Source organism: Hirundo rustica, chromosome Z, assembly GCF_015227805.2.
Source record: "Hirundo rustica isolate bHirRus1 chromosome Z, bHirRus1.pri.v3, whole genome shotgun sequence".
NCBI lineage: Eukaryota > Metazoa > Chordata > Aves > Passeriformes > Hirundinidae > Hirundo > Hirundo rustica.
The window spans coordinates 65,603,745-65,623,893 of record NC_053488.1 but is presented as its reverse complement, the minus strand read 5'-3'; the positions used below and the strand labels follow the sequence as shown (position 1 = coordinate 65,623,893).

At 37.9% G+C, this 20,149-nt stretch overlaps 1 protein-coding gene across 1 annotated transcript in view; it reads left to right on the top strand.

Moving 5' to 3' along the window:
- Positions 1-20,149, top strand: part of SVEP1 (sushi, von Willebrand factor type A, EGF and pentraxin domain containing 1) — a 126,377-nt gene that overhangs the window by 55,977 nt on the left and 50,251 nt on the right. The window contains exons 7-24 of the mRNA XM_040089292.2: positions 240-437; positions 2,833-2,951; positions 4,171-4,300; positions 4,932-5,039; positions 5,273-5,404; positions 6,646-6,840; positions 7,844-7,965; positions 9,927-10,035; positions 11,936-12,124; positions 12,459-12,692; positions 13,210-13,371; positions 14,098-14,259; positions 15,135-15,296; positions 15,860-15,954; positions 17,075-17,171; positions 17,793-17,906; positions 18,769-18,882; positions 19,743-19,944. Coding sequence (XP_039945226.1) covers positions 240-437; positions 2,833-2,951; positions 4,171-4,300; positions 4,932-5,039; positions 5,273-5,404; positions 6,646-6,840; positions 7,844-7,965; positions 9,927-10,035; positions 11,936-12,124; positions 12,459-12,692; positions 13,210-13,371; positions 14,098-14,259; positions 15,135-15,296; positions 15,860-15,954; positions 17,075-17,171; positions 17,793-17,906; positions 18,769-18,882; positions 19,743-19,944 — 2,644 coding nt within the window. The remainder of the gene's footprint in view (positions 1-239; positions 438-2,832; positions 2,952-4,170; positions 4,301-4,931; positions 5,040-5,272; positions 5,405-6,645; positions 6,841-7,843; positions 7,966-9,926; positions 10,036-11,935; positions 12,125-12,458; positions 12,693-13,209; positions 13,372-14,097; positions 14,260-15,134; positions 15,297-15,859; positions 15,955-17,074; positions 17,172-17,792; positions 17,907-18,768; positions 18,883-19,742; positions 19,945-20,149) is intronic.

Below are 20,149 nucleotides of genomic sequence, written 5' to 3'. Positions count from 1 at the left end.
TTCCAGTGAAGAGCACGGGCAAGAAACTGGCTGTTGTTTACTTCAGTCAGAACTGAAAGCCAAGCAGCAAAGTTTCATCTGGTCGAAATGTTTTGGTGCACTCATACACCTACAGACTCTTGAAAAGACTGTGTATTTTGTGTTCTCACTGATTTTCCTTATGACCTTATTTGCAGGTTTTTTTGAATGTGTACTTTGTGTATGTCAGTAATAAGTCATGCTCAACTGCTCTCTTGCAGAAAAGCGTTGTCCCATCCTCCAGAAACCAGCAGGTGTGATAGTTCTCCCTCCTGGGTGTGGGCTGGAGCCTGCCATTTCTGGGACTGTGTGCCAGCTGAGCTGTCCCCAAGGATTCATCTTGTCTGGAGCTAGAGAAGAAATAAGGTGCATTTCATTTGGGAGATGGAGTGCAAACATCCAGGAGGCTCTGTGTAAAGGTAGAGACCAGCACAAAATCATGTCTGTGTATACATGAGTGCAGAATTGAAGGGAAGAACACAACAAATAACTGAGTGAGGACAGGCTTGAACTGGGGAAAGCATAAGTTAAACAGTGTGTAAGATGTATTGCTTGTACCTTTACAGTTTGTCTGTCAGATTTACTTGTAGTTTATAATAAAAATGTGGCATTCAGAGGTCCCTTGGGTGTCATCTTGTAGAGCCCATCATCAAGTGCCTCTCCTGGACTCCATCTCTCACTTGTTGGGAAGCTGCCTGCTAAAAGGCCTGATGTGCAGGTAAATTTGAAATTTCAGGGTAGAGTAGAGTAGAGGTGAAAGCTCATAGTTTAAAGATGTTCAGAGTGAAACCCACACGTCTAATAAAATAATAATGGTAATACTAACATTACTGGTTTAGCACAAATTTATGTAAACCTTGTAGTCAGAGCAGAACTGTAAAGGCTGTGTAAGCCCTGGCTGATAAACAGACTATAAAGAAAAGTTCATTTTAGTTGTCTTTGATTGGCTATGGCTGTTGACATGCCCCAAGCAACAATGCACAAGAATTAAGGCCAAAATTCACAAATTTTGGTGTATTGGCTTACACAGAGTGTGAAGTTGGGTAGAAGATGGTGACATGCATTTCAGTATGGTTCTGCGATATTTACCCACCTCTTTTGGAAGTGTTAGGTTATTTATTACCTTACACACATACATAACTGAACTGAAAAGGGCCTGGCTTTGGATTATAGTAATATAAAAATAGGAGTTTGACTGGGAATATGCTCTTTACTTCTTTGTGAACTGTTGTGCTCTGAGAATTATTTCTTTCCCCCTAAACTGGGGCCCTTGCCAGCCACTGGGTGATGGAACAGTACAGAAAACAGTTACACAGTCATCATGCCAGGTCACTACAGAAACTGGGGCTTTTTTTCTCTTTGCAGGCCAGGAAGATTTTGTCTCTCTCTTTAAAAATACTGTTTCCCATTTAGTGATGTACCACATTGTTTTTCTGAATCTCTTGTGTAAACCTGGGCCAAACCACAGTTTTTAATATTTGATAGGATCCCAGCACAAGCTGAAGTGTTTAGATCAAGATACAACAGCATGGCTTGGGTTCAAGCTTTTAGATATTACCAGTACTTAAACCCCAAATGTTGGAGAAACTCTTGAGTTTATTCTTTTTGAGTAAAAATGAACAGTTGTATTTCAATTGCTTTCATTCTTGTTATTGTCTTTCTCTGTTTTGCTGCCAACATATTTGGCCAGTTCAAAAAACGCATTTTCTTTTTGATTTATTTAGTATTGGCCTTTTTAGAGAATTTCACTTTTAAGTGGAATTTGCCCCAATCTAAAGGCTGTGGTCAAGGGAGTGTGAACCATAAATGGTAGTTATTTGTAAGAGTGCATTTCTAATAAAATATTAATTTGAATGAGTTCAAAGGAAGGCAAAATCACATGTATTTATTGCTTTGCATTCTTAATTACATAATTTAATTGCCAAAGTTATGTTTTTACTGGAACTATTTCACAATAAAAATATAAATTATATCACTTCTGAGTTGTTTTAAAGCCTCTTGGGCATAGATAAGTTCAGAGCCAAATGTATCCTTGTCTTATGGTTCTAGAGACCATTTATCAAGCACAACAACAGTAAAATAACCTGACCACAAATGTTTTGGGAGGCCCTGTGCCAGGGAACTGAAGAAGTACTTCAAGTTTGTCAGAGAAACTTGAGGTGTAGATGGTGGTGGTGGTGTTACCCATATTGTACCACCATTCCTCTGGAACCATCTGGCATTGTCACGTGTCACAAGAAGACTCCATTTGTCTGGCAACTGCTTCCTGAATTCTTGACACTGTTACTTATAAGTCAGTTCCACAGCATGCTCCAGAGAATTTTAGTCGCTATTGTCTTGTTCATAGTATCTATATCATGCCATAACTATTTTCAGGGGTTTTAGTCACTGACTATCAGAAATGAGTGGTTTCATCTGCATGTGTCCTGTGTCTGGACAGGGAAAGGATGGAGATGGAAGGGATGGGTAATAAAAGAAACACATTTATTCTTACTTATTTATATTCTTATATATTTACTTATATATATTTTCTTTTTTATTTACCTATATTGTTTATATTTATTTAATGGATTTTGGTTCTGTGTAGAAACCAGAATATCAGTGATAAACAAAAATACAGCAAAAACCAGTCCTTTCCATTGGAGAATTTGCTATTCACGTGTGAGTCTCTGGGCAAGAATTACAAGAAGGAAGAGACAGCAAGTTTACAAAAGCACGTACATTTATATTCCAGGCGGTACAAAAAAGGGTGATCATAAGATTTTGCTTCTGTAATTCCATATATAAAACCAGATTGTCTTTTTTCTGGTTTAGATATTGAAGCACCTCGGATTCATTGCCCAGACAATATTGAGACTGTGACTCTGGAACATCATAACTCCGCTAATATCAGCTGGCAGGTACCAACAGCTGAGGATAACTCTGGTGAAGAGGCAAGTTCTGTATCTATTTAACTGGAGGCAGTCTTTCTGATTTTAATTAAACTTATGATCCACTAGAATTGCTTTCTTCTGATAATCAGAAGTAAAGGAAAAATCTCCTGGAAAGTTTGTATCTTGAGAATTCAGCATTTTCTCTCTTGATTAGAGTTATACATTCACAGAACAGTGCATTGAGTTTCAGTAGATAAAACCTCATATAGTTAATTTATGTGGTCAAAACAAAGAACGTTCTCTTGCTTATAATATGAGGACAGCTGCTTTAAAAATGAGCACTTAGAATGTGAAGAAGTTTAATAAACTTGTCTTAGAAGGAAGTTAACCAGTTAATTAGTCTAAAGGGCTAACAAGTACACACTGTGATAAATAAAAACTAAATTCAGCTTCCTGGATGAGAAGGAGAAATCTGATTCTCCTGTGCAAGTTCAGAAATGTGGCCGTTGGCTACTTTGCATGTCAGGGGATCTGGAAATGGAGTTTCCAGGGAAACTTGCTCCAGAGCTGTTTCATAAAGAGCAACATTCCCTTCAGGCTCAGGCATGATCAAGTTACAGCAACTGAATGCTTTGTCAGGAGTCAGCAGAGGAACAGTGAGTTTGTGTGTGCTTTTAATGCAGGAGTTCTTTGCAGTAGGAAACTGACCAATCCTAGTAAAAGGGATTTAAATTCACACATTATATTCCTTGGCATACGGCTCTGCTGGCACAGGGTCATTCACTAAACTATAGAAGCCAAATGCCATACTGAAGTATCTGTGGGCTATTGACTCATACACGTACATAGATTAAAACTGGATATGTAAGTACTTGGGGCCCACAGCTGTCTGCTCCACTCCTCTCCCAGGTCTGCTGCCCTTGCAGCTGGAGAACAGTTGTCAGACAAAACAGGTTCTAAGCTGACATAGTGTGCCTTCAATCTCATTTGGCAAGCAAGGGTCAGTATGGAATTTTTTTAATGCACAGTGCTGTAATCTGCACCAGGTCAGGGCCCAGATCCTGACTAAGCTCCCCTGTTGCTATAAAGAAGGCAGAATTAAGAAGGGACATAGAGCACTCTGTTGTAAAATCCATCCTCATTACTTTAAGAGACTATTTGCGTTCAGCATGAACAGGCTTGACAGTGAAGGATACTATTCTGTCGACTTTTTGAAACATGAATATTATGGTTAGTAACCAGCTCTGGCTTTTAAATAATGAGTGTTTTCCTATAACAGGTCTCAGTTCATGTTACCCCAGCTTTCATACCACCATTTCTTCTCCCAATTGGTGAGGTTGATATTACTTACACAGCAACTGATAGATCAGGCAATGAAGCAAGGTGCACGTTCAATGTCAAGGTTACTGGTAAGTGCTGATAAAAATTGCTGTGAAGGCTGTCTGTCATGGCTGAAATCTTCTTGTTTGTGCTGAAAGAGATTGTGAGTCAGTGTGGCCTTCATGTGTGCAATTACAAGCCCAGGAGTATTGTCATTTCCATAAAGGCTTTGCATCTCCATAAAGGCTTTGCATCTGTGCAGTCACTGCTTGCAGTGTTCAGTTTGAGGTGTATTTTATTCTGCTGTTCTTTCTGACTGTTAAGATTTCTCCTCACGCTGGTATATTAAATGCTTTATTGCATTGTCAGTTATTGCTTTTATCATAAATCTCTATTTAATTCTTGAAAAAGTTTCCAAAGTTCACACATATTACTGATGCAAATCATTATTTGAGTATTTCTGTCAGACAGTTGTGTTATTCAGGAGTCTTGCAGGTAATCCAGGTTTTGCTCTGTAGAAGGCAAACACTGCAGAAGCTTCAGCAGAAAAACTACTCCTATCCATTCACTCAGCATCTTCCAATAGCAACAATTTCCAAGTATGCACCTTTGTTGTGTCTTCTGATATGAAATTAAAGCTGCTGTTCTGGTTGTAGATGCTATTTGAGTGTGGCAGTCATTCTGTAAGTTAATAACATGCCATCCTTTCAAATTCTGCAGATGTAGAACCTCCCGTAGTTGACAGATGCAGATCTCCACCACCCATGCAAGCAGCAGAGAATGACTACCCAGCAACGTGGGAAGAACCAGAATTCTCAGACAATTCAGGTGAGATGGTGCTCCCCAAAACATACATGCAACAGTGGAAGGCTAGAGAACTGCACCTGTTCACCCTTGATCCCTTGGAGTTTGTGATTTGCTGAGGTTCCTTCTACTTAGTTATTTTTAAGGACACATAATTTTGAAGATTTTCTGCCATTTCCTTTTCTATTTGTCAAGGTTGGCTATGACCAACCCTCTTTTACTTATCGATGCCTTAGGTTGTCTTTTAACTCTTATAGGTGGTCCACTGACTGTCACTAGGAGTCACACACCTGGAGATCTCTTTCCCAAAGGAGAGACAACTGTCCAGTACACAGCTGTGGATCCATCTGGCAATAACAGGACATGTGACATCCACATTGTCATCAAAGGTGTGTTGTCTTCAAATTCTGGCCAAGACCTGGCATTGTTTTAATTGAATACCATAAAGGATGCAAGATTGTTCCCCCTCCTCTGTTAGTTATCCCCATTTTATTTTAAGGTAACTTGAAGGCAGTCAAAATATTTGACTAACAAATAAATTGTCTACAGCTGAGGAGGCACAGCAGTGAATTTGGTTCTATAAATTCAAATTACGTTTAAAAGCATTGAAATCATGATTCATTAAGCAGTAAAACTTACAATTTTTGCAATTCTATGTGAAATGTATTAATAGGTGCTACTCAAATCTTGCTTCAAATCTGTAGTTAAAAGGAAAACTTTCTGCCAGTTTTTCTCTAATTACATGCCAATATTGGAGCAGATAATAAAACACTCTTTAGATTTTGGAATATGCCTGTACCTGTAGATATACTACTGCATTTTGTTTACTGCATAGACATCTCTTCCCCACAGTTCACTTTCTCATTAAAAATCCAAACTGTAATTTTGCAGCTAAATTATTAAGAAGGAAAAATCTACTTCATATCTGCTTTCTACTTTCTATGTCTCACTTGAACATCTGTATAAAAATATCTGCTAGTGAAGAGAGATTTTAAAATAATGCAGACTGGGATTTTGGTTTTAGCTTTCCGGAAAGGTAAGTTGCAAATGAATGTGCTAGTCTGTGATATACTCTAAATCTTAGCAAGAACCAGGCAGTGCTTACAACTGTATCAAGGTCTATACCACTTGAGACTTTTTGTGGTTCGGTGTTTGTGACATAGTATTTACAACTTCCTTTGCAGTTGGCCTGAAAAATGAATCGTAACTGAGGTTATGAAGTTTTCCTAAGATGATTCTAGCAAACTCATATGTTTTGTGATGGTATAGACAATATTTAGTTTCAGAATTCAAGATGTAACATAGTTTACTAGAATTCATTGTATAAAGTTCATGTAAAAATTTAGATTTATATTTTATATTACTTTAGTAAATAGTTTTTCGTATGTATAGCATTTTTTTAAGTCTTCATGTTTCAGGTTTTCCAGTTGCAATGGCAGAATTTGAGATTTATTTAGCAGTAGCCTGATCCTGACATTATGGATATAGCAAATAATACTTCCACAGACTTCCACAGAGGCATGATCAAGTCAATACTAGTAATTTTTGAAAATCCTATCAGTGCTGTTTCCATGCAGGATCACTTATTTCACCATATTAATCAATATATAAATCTTTGTATTTTTCATAGGTTCTCCCTGTGAAGTTTCCTTTGAGCCTGTGAATGGTGATTTTATATGCACATCAGATGAAGCAGGAGTTAATTGCACATTGCACTGTGCAGAGGGTTACAGCTTTTCAGAAGGATCAAGTGAAAACTACTATTGTGCATATGATGATGGTCTCTGGAAGCCACCTTATTCTCCAGAGTGGCCTAGCTGCTCTTGTAAGTCTTACTGTTACTAAAATGAATCTGCAATTCACGAAACACTATATTTAACAAGGAAGCAGACGAAAATACTTTAGAAAATCTGACTTCTATTCACTTATAACAAATATTCTCTGCCCTCTGCCTTTGAAATGTTACAAATATTGTGAAATAATCCTTGGAAGTCTGTAAATATGTAATTTCAGAAACTGTTTAAAGCACAAAAATTCCCAGGAATCACAAAATAGCAAAGATGGTAAAGCAAATAGGTTAACTGAAACAATTTGCTAACAAACATTGTCAGTGTCTTTTTAATAGGAATACAGCCGTCTTTGCAACTTGCGGATTGAAATGCATAGTGTGTGCCATGCTTACATATCTAATTACCACCAGATTAGAAGGGTTTATGTGTTTTCTTTGAGAGGGACACGTGCAAAACTTCAGTGCTGGAATTTTCCACGTCATGACATTTTTGTAATAGATGTATTAGAACTACGTTTGAAGCCAGTCTTGGTGCCATGTGACATGCACTTCCATCAGAGTCAATTTCTTTGTTTCAGCAATAAAAGATCAGTGTTTCAGCTATGAACAAATGGGAGTTATGTTTCAGAGCTACCAGTTCAAAATCTTTAACTTGGACACTTTAGAACTTTGTTTAATTCCTGAATAAGAGTATTTATATTTAGTTTAGCAGCATTAGTAATAAGTCTTCTATATTTATTGCTTTCCTTTCAGAAGTTAGCATGGAGTTTAGTTGACAGTTCATGGGTTTCTTCCATTAAGAAAATGCTGAAGTAGAAAAATTAGCTGGGTTTTAATTTGTTTTAACTTTTCCAGTAAATTTCATGCCTGGCAAAGGGTCATATCATTGGCTGAGATGTAAGTGATCTGTTTGGATTGCTGATTCACAGACTGTACTTCTTACCCCCTTGTATTTCAGTTTTATCCTAAATTATCTTTGATTTTAGTTCTGAAGCTCTTGCAGTGATCAGTTAAAATTTATTTCTCCAACATTTTTCAGTAAATCGTTTTGCAAACCATGGATTCAAATCCTTTGAAATGCTCTACAAAGCAACACGATGTGATGACAACAATCTACTAAACAGCTTTACTGATGCATTTCAGAGTGCACTTGGTAAAATGGTAGGTTAGTAGATACTCATTCCCTTTACATACTTCTTGAGAAATATTGTTACTTCTTCCAAATAACTAATTTTGTGCAAGGAAATTGACAGCAGAAGCCTGTAAGTTAAATCTGCTGTTTCAGAGGGTGACAAGTTATTTTTAAAAATAAAGATGATTCACTGGCATTTTAATGTAATTTAGTTTAGTCTTCAATGTGAGCTTGTATGGGACAGAATTTATGCAAGTGTCCAGGTAGTTTAGGGAGCTGCAGCTTGTAGATTTTCAGTAGGCTTCTAAAGAGAACCTGTGTAGTTTTGAAACCCCCAATCAATTGTCCCCTCAGTGCTGTTTTTAATAGTTGGATGTGATCATAAAATAAATGTATTTTATATAGAATATATAATATATAACCAAATAGTAGGAATGAACACACATATGTACAAATGGATATATTCCATGTTTGGTGTGTACATCCAGGCACTCAAATCCAGTAGCAGTGATCTGCTCAAGTTTCCTGAGATTCTGAGTTCTGACTCTTACCGTTAAGAACTGCATGATACTGAATTTGAAGAGGTCCTATCTTTCTTCTCTGCCATGCTCTTACTTTCCATTTCAATATCGTAATCTCCCCTGTTAACCCACAAATCTGTCCTCAGCTGAAAAGTAGAAGCAGCAGAACGTTGAGTTCTGATCCCAGGAGTGGATGTCCAGGCCTAGTGTGACATCATTTTTCCAGTACAGATCACTGGGCATCTACAGGTTTTTTGCAGAACACAGCCCATATTCTAACAAAAGGCTCTCTGCTAACTAAAAAGCATTGTTAGCACATACAGTTCATGGACAAACTCCTGCAACTTCAGAACATATGTCAGTAGCACTTGTCAAATGGCTGAAAACTTAGGTGACAGGTTAGGCAATGTCTAACACTTGGACATAAATGTCTGACATAACTCTCTTGCCCTAATTCAGGTCTGTTCTTTCCAGCAGAGAAATCCTGGCTGCTTTTATTTCTGTTTCTTTCCCTGGTATCACCAGGTTCTAGTGCTTGGACCATTCCTATTGGCAAGTGGAAGATAATAAGGAAAAAATGGGTAGTGATCTTTCCAAGCAATTACGTTAAAATGCAACAGTCTGGAAAAACATGCAGAAAGGCTGTTTTGAATAAGCTTATTCCTATTTCCAAGAATTTGAAACTCTACCAGAGATACGAAAAGTAGGAATGAAATGGGCAGGAGCATCTTTCAAATGAAAGTTGATACAGACAAAACAAAACAATTTCAAAACACAGCCTATGTCCCCATTTTCTTGAAACCTTTCTGGAAAAAGCAAAAAATGGAGGGGGAGAGGAGAGGGAAAAAAGTAAACAATGCCAGAAATGGTTTTGATGAGTTTTCTGTTGTGTGATTTCTGATATGTGATTTCTATCCTCCTGAGATTTTTTTCCCTCTTCTCTGAGATCTTTTGGTGCATAAATCCCTTTCCTTGAGTAGGGAGAGGTGGATGCGGGGAAGTAAGGTTTGAAAGCTAGAAAAAAGTGACAGCATTGTTGTAAACTTGACAGGATTACAAGTAACATTGTCAGAAGGAAGTCATGTGCTTTATAAATATGAGCTTTCTAGTCCTCTTCAGCAGGGAGAAAAATGCCAGAATTTATTACTGTATTCTGCGATTTGGCATGCAAGGGTCATTAACTGTAAGAGTAATAAATTGACATCTTCTCTTAAAAAAAAGAAAAAAGGAAAAAAAGACCTTTTATAATGGAGAGATTGTGCTTGTGCGAGTAGTTTTCTTATTTCCAAGTTGTATCAATAAAACATACATCTACCAGACCTTGCCAAGGGTTATAAGAGACATGAAAGAGGAATTCTAGTGTCACTGGCAGAACCAGTGCTTTACACTGTAATTAGAAGTTTTTATAAGTCAAGAGAGAGGGCTATGTGATTTTATGTTTTTAAAATTATTCTTCTTTATGTTGAAAGGTCCCGTCATTCTGTAATGATGTCGATGACATTGACTGCAGATTGGAAAATCAGACACAGAAACACTGCTTGGAATATAATTATGATTACGAAAATGGATTTGCCATTGGTAATTATTGATTCCATAGGTTCTTAGCCATCCAGGTTTAAAGCAGCATGATTCCTGCCACAATGGCTTTAGTGAGATTTGTTTTAAGTAACTGTGGTACTCTTAAGATAATAAGCAATTACATAAAAGGTTTTATAAAAATATTGTGGAACTCTTTGATGTCTTGTATCGATGCTGCTTCCTATACAGTATGGAGGAGAATTTCCCAGGATGCCTTATGGTGGGGAGGGGAAAAAAAGCATATATACACACAGTCCTAGAAAGCTGCTTGGTTAGCCTAGAAAAAAGGAACTTCTTAAAAACATACAGTTTAAAACCAAAATACTGAAAATCTATAATAAATAGATTTGGAGATTGATAAGAAAATGAGGAGCATCTATGATGCCAGTTCAGATCTGCACAGGATCCTCACTGTGTAAAGCTATATGCACTTAAGTTGGCCCATTTGCTGTGACAATACTTCCTGCACGCAAGGGCGGATTTTGCACCATGACTGTGGCTGTATCAGAGTGAAAGCCATAACCATCCTAGTGGTTGTTCTCACTTTGGTTTATGCCAAAGTAAGTAAGTTGTAATTTTCAGTCTATTTTTGAACAGCATAGTGTCTGTGTTGTCCTGCTGTTATTCTTGGCCTTTCTGAGTCACACAGGGGTGCTGAGAACAGAAAAGCTAAAAATGGATAACTTATATTACCTATGTTAGCAAGAGGCATTTGGCAGATCCGCATTAGAATCTGTCATACGACTGTGTCTCTTTTACAAGTTTATAGGGGAGTTACTTGGTAGAAGTACTTCCTGCTTATGCCCACCTTTTATAATGCTTCACTCTGAGAGCATTTGTTTGTGTCAAATGTCACAGGGCAGCTCTGGACGTTCAGTCTGCAGTTGTCATCAGGGTAAGGATAAAGGCTGATGACAGCTGGAACTAATCTGTAAAGGCATGTGGAAAAACAATGTTACAGTTGTATGGAATGTATGGAACATGGAATGTAGCATCCTAGTCTCTTCTGGTTCATGTCAACCTCTTACCAGAATAACCTTGTTGCTGTTTTTCAGGAGTTTCTCATAATTTTACACTGTGGAAACAGGAGAGGAGGACTCTCCTCAAGGCATAAGAGAAAGCAGTTTAGAAAATTAGTTGTGAAACACACATGTGGTATTAAACTGTGCGGTCAACTTGTCCTAGTTATCACTGTAGATAAAACATAATCTTGGTGATGCTAACAGAAAATGGGCAGATTTTTTTTTCTATCTTCATGCTTTAAAAAAAAAAATCTAGATCAATGAAATAGGCCAAATCCCTCTAGGTTTAGTAATCATGAAAAAGTAGAAAATATTTTGATTGAAAGCATGTTAGAGTGATGGAGGACATTAAACGAGGGTGAATTTGACTAACTGTGCGTAACAAGAAACACTTGTCTGGGGGTAGTACAGATAAGATGATGTCTTTTTTGAGGGGACAAAGGATGTTAGAACTGTTCAGGAGTTGTTAAAGGAAGATGCAATGGAGATGTGGCATAGGCTATGCTGTCTGTAAGTAAACAAGAAGTGGAATCAAGGGCAGTATGGAATTGAAGAAGTTGCTGGCAGGTGAGGGTGCAGGTGAGGATTCATACAGGATGGAGAAAGAGAAAGAATTGCAACATGTAAGTTTTATAACTAGTTCTTTAAAGCTTTGACTAATTTCACCATACTCAGGACCTCTAGGATATCAGTTAGGAGTAAGATTTTTCATTAGTAAAAATGCAGGTACACTAGCCACGTATACAGAGTCAAAATCAGCATGTATCATCTGGAGCTTCAAACAAATTACATTGGAATTGTATTTTAGAAATAAATACAGTTACTTATTTTCGGTGTTACGTTGCTTTTCTTTTTGTATTTTTCTTAATGTCCTACAGGACCTGCTGGCTGGGGAACAGCAGACCACCTGGATTATTCCTATGGTGATTTTCTTGATGCAGTACCAGGAGAAGACTTATCCAAGCATCTCTCTCCCTCTGTAAAAGCAGCACCTGCTCGGGTCAAAAGGCATAAGCTGAATGTTCCAATGACTGACCAAAAAATCAAGTTAATATTTAACATCACAGGTAAGACAAGTCAAAACACCAAACGTCTCTGCTTCCTTCTTTTTTAAAATTGTGTCTCTCATACATTCAGTAAAACTTCTTCACCTCACAGAAGCCTGATGAAGGGGCAGATGTCATCCAGTTCTCTGAACGCATTCATAGCCCCATTTCCTCACAGACTTTCTGCTTGAGGGAAAGATCACAGCCTGATGTTTATGGAGAGCTTTGTGCACATGGCCTCCTTTTCACTTTCCACTGACAAACTTGAATGTTGCACTCTTGATAAATTCCAGAGTACACTAGGAAGTGCTGACTGCAAAATCTGTGTGTTTTTTGTTTGCTGTTTATATTTCAGCTAGCGTGCCACTGCCTGATGAAAGGAATGATACACTGGAACTGGAAAACCAGAGACGGCTCCTTAAAACTCTGGAAACAATCACAAACAGGCTGAATAGAACTCTCAATAAGGAACCTATGTATTCTTTTCAGTTTGCATCTGAACTCATTGTAGCTGACACCAACTCTCTGGAGACTGAGAAGGCCTTTCTTTTCTGCAGGCCTGGTTCTGTGCTGAGAGGGAGAATATGTGGTAAGCCAGATGACTTGTTTAGTATGTGTATATAAAATCCTTATGCAAAACAAGGTTTTAGAGGATGTTTGCAGAGGGTTATGATTTGACACAGTCCAGTGCCTGTGGTCTCCCATAACAATAAACTGCAAAAATGCTTTGCACAGTTTGACTTCCAGAGGATGTTTATGTTCCTAACCAAGGCCTGTGGAAAAGAGATGCTTTGTACCCAAGATTCCACTCCCAGGGGGAAATCAGGCATATCCATGCTTGGCCATACAGAGAAAACAGTACTTGGTCTGCAGTCTTTTAACCCTGTTAGTCCTGTGGGCGATGTGTAGCTAAGATGGGGAATTGGATTCCATTTCTTGTGCATAGTTAAATCTCTGCAGTGTTCCAGAGAGATACCCTATCTGCTGAGGAACAGAGTCATATTTTACAAAAACATGGTTTGATTAAATGGGAACTCCAGGGGAAAGAGAGGTATGTATGATTTTTCACTTGGAGGGAAACTTAGGTTTCCAACATTACATTACAGTCAACTGTCCTTTGGGTACCTATTATTCCCTGGAGCATCTTACCTGTGAAAGCTGCTGGACTGGATCCTATCAAGATGAGGAAGGGCAGATGGAATGCAAAAGTTGTCCATCTGGTAGCTATACTGAGTATCTACATTCTAGAAGCATCTCCGAGTGCAAAGGTAAGATCTTCCATATTATTTGAGCAGCCACTTCTGAATTCTTGGTGACGTCCTTTTGGACCCCATGGTGGAAGTGCTGGAATGAAGCTAGCCTGTGAAATGAGGAGCAGTCCTAATTGCACCTTAATGAATATGGTAGGGAAGTATCTAAGTTTTCATCACTGCTCTAGTATGCAGGAAGCCCAAGCAGAGGTTTTGAAAAGAGTTGGCCTTTGAAGCTTTGTTTAATTTCTGTCTTTCATTTCTGTATTTCATTTCTGTGACTGCATTTTTCAGACACTAATACACTTTAAATAATTCCATTGTTGTCCTTGCCAGCCGCTCTCCATCCTACCCTACAGTGCTGAGGCATTGAACAGCACAGAACCACTGTGACTTCTTATGAAAAGGAAATAGCTAGTTTGATACAATTTTTATTGCCTTTATTGCCATTAGTTTTGTTGATTAAAATGATAACTGAGTTACAGTAAGTCATCTGTGAGCTGATTGGAGAGAATTCACTGTTTAATAATTCACAATTGCACTATCAGTACCTTACCACAACTGTCGTTTTTGGGGTTTTTTTTGCTCTTTGTACCCATGAAGTCCTTCAGAGTAGGGTGTGTTCCAGAAATAAAATTCCTTGTGAGGAATTTGTGATTGTGATTTCAACATTATTTTCAGAGATGAGGGACCATGTTTCCTGTTGGACATTGTTTAATCTTTCTGAACTCTTTTGCCTTATAGCTCAGTGCAGACAGGGAACATATTCACCTAATGGTCTTGAGACATGTGAAACATGTCCACTTGGAACATATCAGCCATCATTTGGATCCAGGAATTGCATCTCTTGTCCAGAAAATACATCAACAGTAAAAAGAGGTGCAGTGGATGTCTCAGCTTGTGGAGGTTTGTAACAAAAAGTGTAATGATTTTTTTAAAAAAAACCCTAAATATTAAAAATGTTCAAATTATTGTTTAAACATCAGCTAATGTAATCCAATTCATCTACCTGCGACTGAATTCCACTTCTGGTTAAGTGTAGACCAAGGACCATTTTCCAGCAAAATGGTAGGTCATTTCCTGTTACCAATTACCCTCCTTCTGATTCTTATATAATGAGGAATAAAATGAGATATGTGATGGGTACCTAAATAAAAATAAAATCTTTTTTCCTTACAGAAGAGAAAGGGAATTGTCACTATTATATCTTCCTGTTTTCTGTACAAAAATTCTGAATTTTAGCACAGTTTGCTCCATAACTTGTTCAAAGAAATTCTCCTCAATTGTTCTTTGGCAAGCTCTGCCAGAAAAATTCCCAGGGTAATAGTCTGTAAGGATTCATGGTCCAAAAAAGTCTTATCCTTGTCCTTACTCCTTCTCGAAGGGGAAAAAAAGCAACATCAATGAAAACAAACAAAAACAAAACAAAAAAACCACCACACAACACAAACAACATCAACAACCAAAAAAGGTATGAAAGATAGAAGGGAAGTTCCATTTAAAAGCTGCCTCCAGAGAAAAAAAAAATACAGTAAAATGAATTACCTTCCTGATATTTCCATATTTCCATAATCCTTTTAGAACAACATGGCATCTCACAGAAGATTTTAAATTGGCATTTCCTAGAGTTGTGAATCCCTGGCAGATGTCATCCTGCTCATTTTAAGTCTAAGAAGAGACTAGGACAGGAGAAGAGAAAGTGATTAAAAAAAAAAGTGGAGGGAAGTCAGGTGGATGTACAAGAGATGAGGTCACTCAAAAAGATTTTCTTCCTCTTGCAGTACCATGTCTTGCAGGCGAGTTCTCTCGTACAGGTTTGACACCTTGCTACCCTTGTCCCAGAGACTATTATCAACCAGACCCGGGAAAGTCCTATTGCTTGTCTTGTCCCTTTTATGGAACAACAACTGTTATTGGTGCCAGATCCATCACAGATTGTTCAAGTAAGCCACATTATCTCTGCTGGATAAAGTGAGTAAGGGGAACATCTAAAGGATAGACAGAAGTAGCCTTAACAGAAAAGATCCCACATACTGTCTGGACAAATGTAGGACTTTGATTTCAAGCAGTGAAGTGCTCAGCTGGTTCTGTCTACTGGTGTTGCCTCTTTTTAAGACTGGCTCTGATACATGCCAAGGCTCAATAAACAGAGTGTACATGTGCAGTGTGTGTGTTTACGTTGCCTTTGTGTACAATGCACAAATGCCATAGGGAGAAATATATATAAATATACACTAATATGCATATGCATGCATGTATCTGTTTATAAAAACATATAAATACACATTTTTATGTGTACACACATGTATATGTTTTAGAAATGTGTGTCCTTACAAATACATATTTTTGTAATGGGTACTGGAAGGTTTGCTTTTTATTCCCACAAATTCACTTATTTCAGCGTATCTTTAGGCAGATTTACTAACATGCAATTATAATGTCCCCACAGAATAGGGGCATTGCTACAGAGTGTTATTAACATTGCTCTCATATCTTTACTCTTTAGGTTTTGGCTCTACTTTTTCAGCAGCTGAGGAAAGTATGATGATGGTACCAGCCCTCCCAGAAAACATCAGCAAGCAGTACAAAGTCAGCAGTCAGGTAACGACAAGTGTTATATTCCAGTGTTATCTCAAATGAAAGAAAAAGCACTTCATGTGGTAGTAAAAAAGTAAGACCTTTTTAACTGTAATTCTGTGGCTGACTTTATTTCCTGGAGAGATGAAAGCAGTGGTTAAGAGGGGAGCACTCAAACTCTCTTTGTAATCATAGAAGCACTTTCATTGAGCAGAGGAAGTGGCATCAGCTGTTGACAATCTTAAATTCTGCTGTATGAAGTACTTACTAAATTTTTGTAAAGAAAGGGTAAACTGCATGGAAGAGTCTCAGACAAAGTATCTAGAAAAAGTATATTGACTGTGTTCAGTCTTCTGAGGTCTTCCATACGTTGAGTTCCAGAAAATACTACCAGACAACTAAGTCTCACATCTTGAGTTTACATATTGTAACACAGATACACTTGAGAGGAAGCAGACAGAGCTCCCTTCTGCTGTGAGTAACCTCTCTGAAATACAGGCAAGTCCTCATGTGAAATTAGTCCAGTGACAATGTTTGCTGGAGATGCCTCCTTGCCCCTACCCCCTCACCCCCAGCCCGTACCTCTTGACAAGACTGCTTTGACTGAATTGGAATTTGGGATATTGTGTAAACAGGAACAAAGTTAACTCATGAGAAATTTGGCCTGAACCATTGCACAACACAGGGACAGATGGCAAATTGATCTCCTATGGGTTTAGTTGACCGCTTACTCAAGGGCTTTGATGAATACAGGCTTGCAAGAATAGGAGAAATAATGCTACATGGTAAAGTTCACTACCAGGTCATCTGATGGCCAGCAGCAGGAACTGATTAGCTGATGTAGAGGGATGCAAAGTGGAGAACTTGCATATAAGTATAGCTTAATATAAACTGTGAATCATAATTCAGACATTTTTGAGAAGACTTTGCCAAGAAAAATGGATTTTTAAAATAATATTCAGATTTTTCAGTGGGGAAAAAGTCACAAATGGTTAGCATGCTGAAAAGACAGAGGAGGAACTAGAAGCTAGTGCTGGTGACTTTTTTATCCCATCTTTTCAAAGTGGCTAATGGGGTATACAGTCTAAAACTAGAGTATTGTGTGCCAGTTTTGCTGTGAGTGTATCATTTGTGCCTTTGGCAGGTCTTTCATGAATGTTTTCTGGAACCATGCCACAATAATGGGACATGCAAGCAATTGGGAAGTGGATATATTTGCATATGCCCACTTGGATATACAGGTAAAAAACTGGGAAGCAGGTGAAGTAGCTAGTACTTCATGATGCCTTGAAATTGAGGAAGTATAAAGGAGCAAAACATTCCAGTATAGCCTAACTGATTGGAATATTCATCACATATTTAGAGGATATCAGAAAATAGATGCTTCTTCATATCCTTGCTGAATTTTGTTGTGTTTTGCAGGAAAGGTTTTGAATAGTATTTCTTTTAATGGAATTTGTGGATGTGAAAATCCTATCACTTGGAAATTTTTTTGGTTAACAAAAGCTAGAAATTTGCAGTCTTGACAGCTAATTCCACTTCTACCGAGCCTGTACTTGTCTTCAGTGTTAGTTACCCAGTTGCTTCAAATCAAGATGTCTTATACTTCAGCTGTTTTCAAGAAGTTAGTTTTGATTGCCACTCTTAAGCTGATCAGTCTGTTGCCCAATGTGCATCAGACCTTTCTAACATTTGTCTCAGATCTGTGTTAAAGCACAATCTAATGAAAAGAAAATAAACCTGAATGTTTGCTATGTAGACAATTAATCATGTTTTCCTATATGAGGTAGTCATGGCATCCATTTTTCTGAAAAATTTTGATTTTTGTCTTCCTATTCTCAGTACTTTATTTTGCATTCTAGGCTTGAAATGTGAAACACAAGTTGATGAGTGTAAATCATCTCCATGTCAAAACAATGGAATATGCAAAGATGGCACTGGGACCTTTGTTTGCCACTGTCAGCCAGGCTATTCAGGTAATTTGTTTCACTTCATAGCTTTTCTCCAGACAGGTTTGGTTTCCATGCCAAGTAAGAACACAAAGCACAAGTGCTGTGTAATTCCATATCCAATTATAACAGGAAAACAATATAATCTACAGGTTAGAGTAAGGTTCAGCTATATGTGGATAGGTTTTGAAATAAAAAGACAAGCGTCCTAAGACAGGGTGTGTGGGGGGCGTGGTGCACGTATCCTTCTCTTTTGTGAAATTTCTGGTCTGAAAAAAGGAATAAGATTAAGGGAATTAGTAAATGCTAACAGGGGAAGTGCTTGTGAGACTGACTACCCAACTAGACACAGCATTTGTTGCTTTACTGCAGCCCTATGAATAAGTGAATGGAGTTTTGCTTATATTTTTTTCTCAAGAGTTTTTAACTGTCACCTACATGCACATTAAAGGTATTGAAATCTGCAGGGAAACTAAAACACTTGAATAGCTGATCAAAACAGCACCTGATTTCTAAGTATGGAAATAAACTACTGAGGAGATAATTTTGTGTAATCAAAAAAAGCTTTGTGTTTTCCATTAGAAATGGTCTCCCTCATTGTTCATGTTTATGACTATACATTTATTGACAGCAGCATTAGCTGGATGGGTTTTTACACATTATAAAGGTACACAATGGACTTTGCATCTTGATCCCAGCATCTACATAACACAGATAGTCTCTGTAGCTGTTGCAGTAGTGCGGTCAATCACGTAATTTTGTCACCCGCTCTCGGTAACCTTTTACTATGCTCGTGGTACTGTATTGTTCTGTTGTCCACATGCAGTCACTGCAGCATACAGTCTGTGACCATGTCTCAGTCATGCCTTGTAATCCTTGCTGTTCAAAGGTCTCTTGTGCGAGGAAGACATAAATGAGTGTAGCTCCAGTCCATGTTTGAATGGAGCCCACTGTGTTGATGGCAAGAATGGTTACCGCTGCACGTGTGCAAAAGGGTTCACAGGTACACCTTGCTCCCTTTAAGTCAGCCTTTACTCTTTCTAACCAAGAAATGTTTCTTCCTGCCCCACCTCAAGTATTTCCACCTCAATGCTATACAGCAATATATATAATATATTAGATGTTGATATGAATGTAAGTTATGGATGTTCCTTAGGTCCATCTAATCTCTCAGACTCTCTGTAGTGTAAAAGTGGCTTCAGAAGGATTTACTAAGTGCTAGAACTTCAATTACTAATTTTGCCATGAACTTGTTGTGTGATGTTAAGGAATGAATAGCAGCATTCTGATGTGTTCAAATTGTTATTTTTAATTTTATTTAAAAATAAAAATATTTTAACAGCAGATAAAATTTTCTATATAAATCTACTCCCCAATGCCTTACTCTGCTTTCATAGATTTCTGTAACAAATACATATATCTGTTGATTATAATGTTGCCTAAGCACTCCACTATAAAATCACATGCTTGCCTCTTTCACATAATAAATCACAGAATTATGTGTTTCTGGCTTTCACATCTCTCCTTAGAGTTAGGGTTTAAGCCAAAGGTTCTTTATAGTAGCTCATCATTAGTTGCTCAGAAGGGTTTCTCAAGTGATTTCCTGATTCACCCCAAATTAGTCATGTTTAAATTCGAGGTCTGCTGCATGTTATTTCTGTAACTGTTAAAATGGTTTCCATCATTATTTTGTGTTTATTTAACCTCTGTTAATGGAGTAAATTCCAAACCTGCATGGCTACTCTGATGTTTGCTTTTTCTCAGAAGATCAGCAACATCCTATAAAAAAACAGAGATGAGTTAACAATCTTTTTTTTAGGTTAATTCAATCTAGAGCTGTCACTTTGTTCTTTTTCTTCTCAGGTGATCACTGTGAAAGGGAGATGAACGAATGCCTTTCAAACCCTTGTCTTAATAGGGCTGTTTGTGAAGATCGAGTTGGAAGTTTCTCCTGCAAATGTCTCCCAGGTTTTACTGGTGTCTTGTGTGAAAGAAACATTGATGAGTGTCTCAGCAGACCCTGTAGAAACGGAGCTACATGCAGAGATGGTATCAACAGCTTCAGGTGAAAAACAGATGACTGATGTAATATAATGTGGAAAGTCAGACATGCTGAGGTGCCTCAGCCTTCTTAGATTTCAGTAAGCATATTTTGGCAGCCTGATCCAAGATAAGTGGTCCCTTTCACTAAAGGAGATCTTAAAGGATAAGAAAATATATCCTTGACTTGACTCTTGAAAAATTCCAAGGAAAACAGCAAAGAAAATACA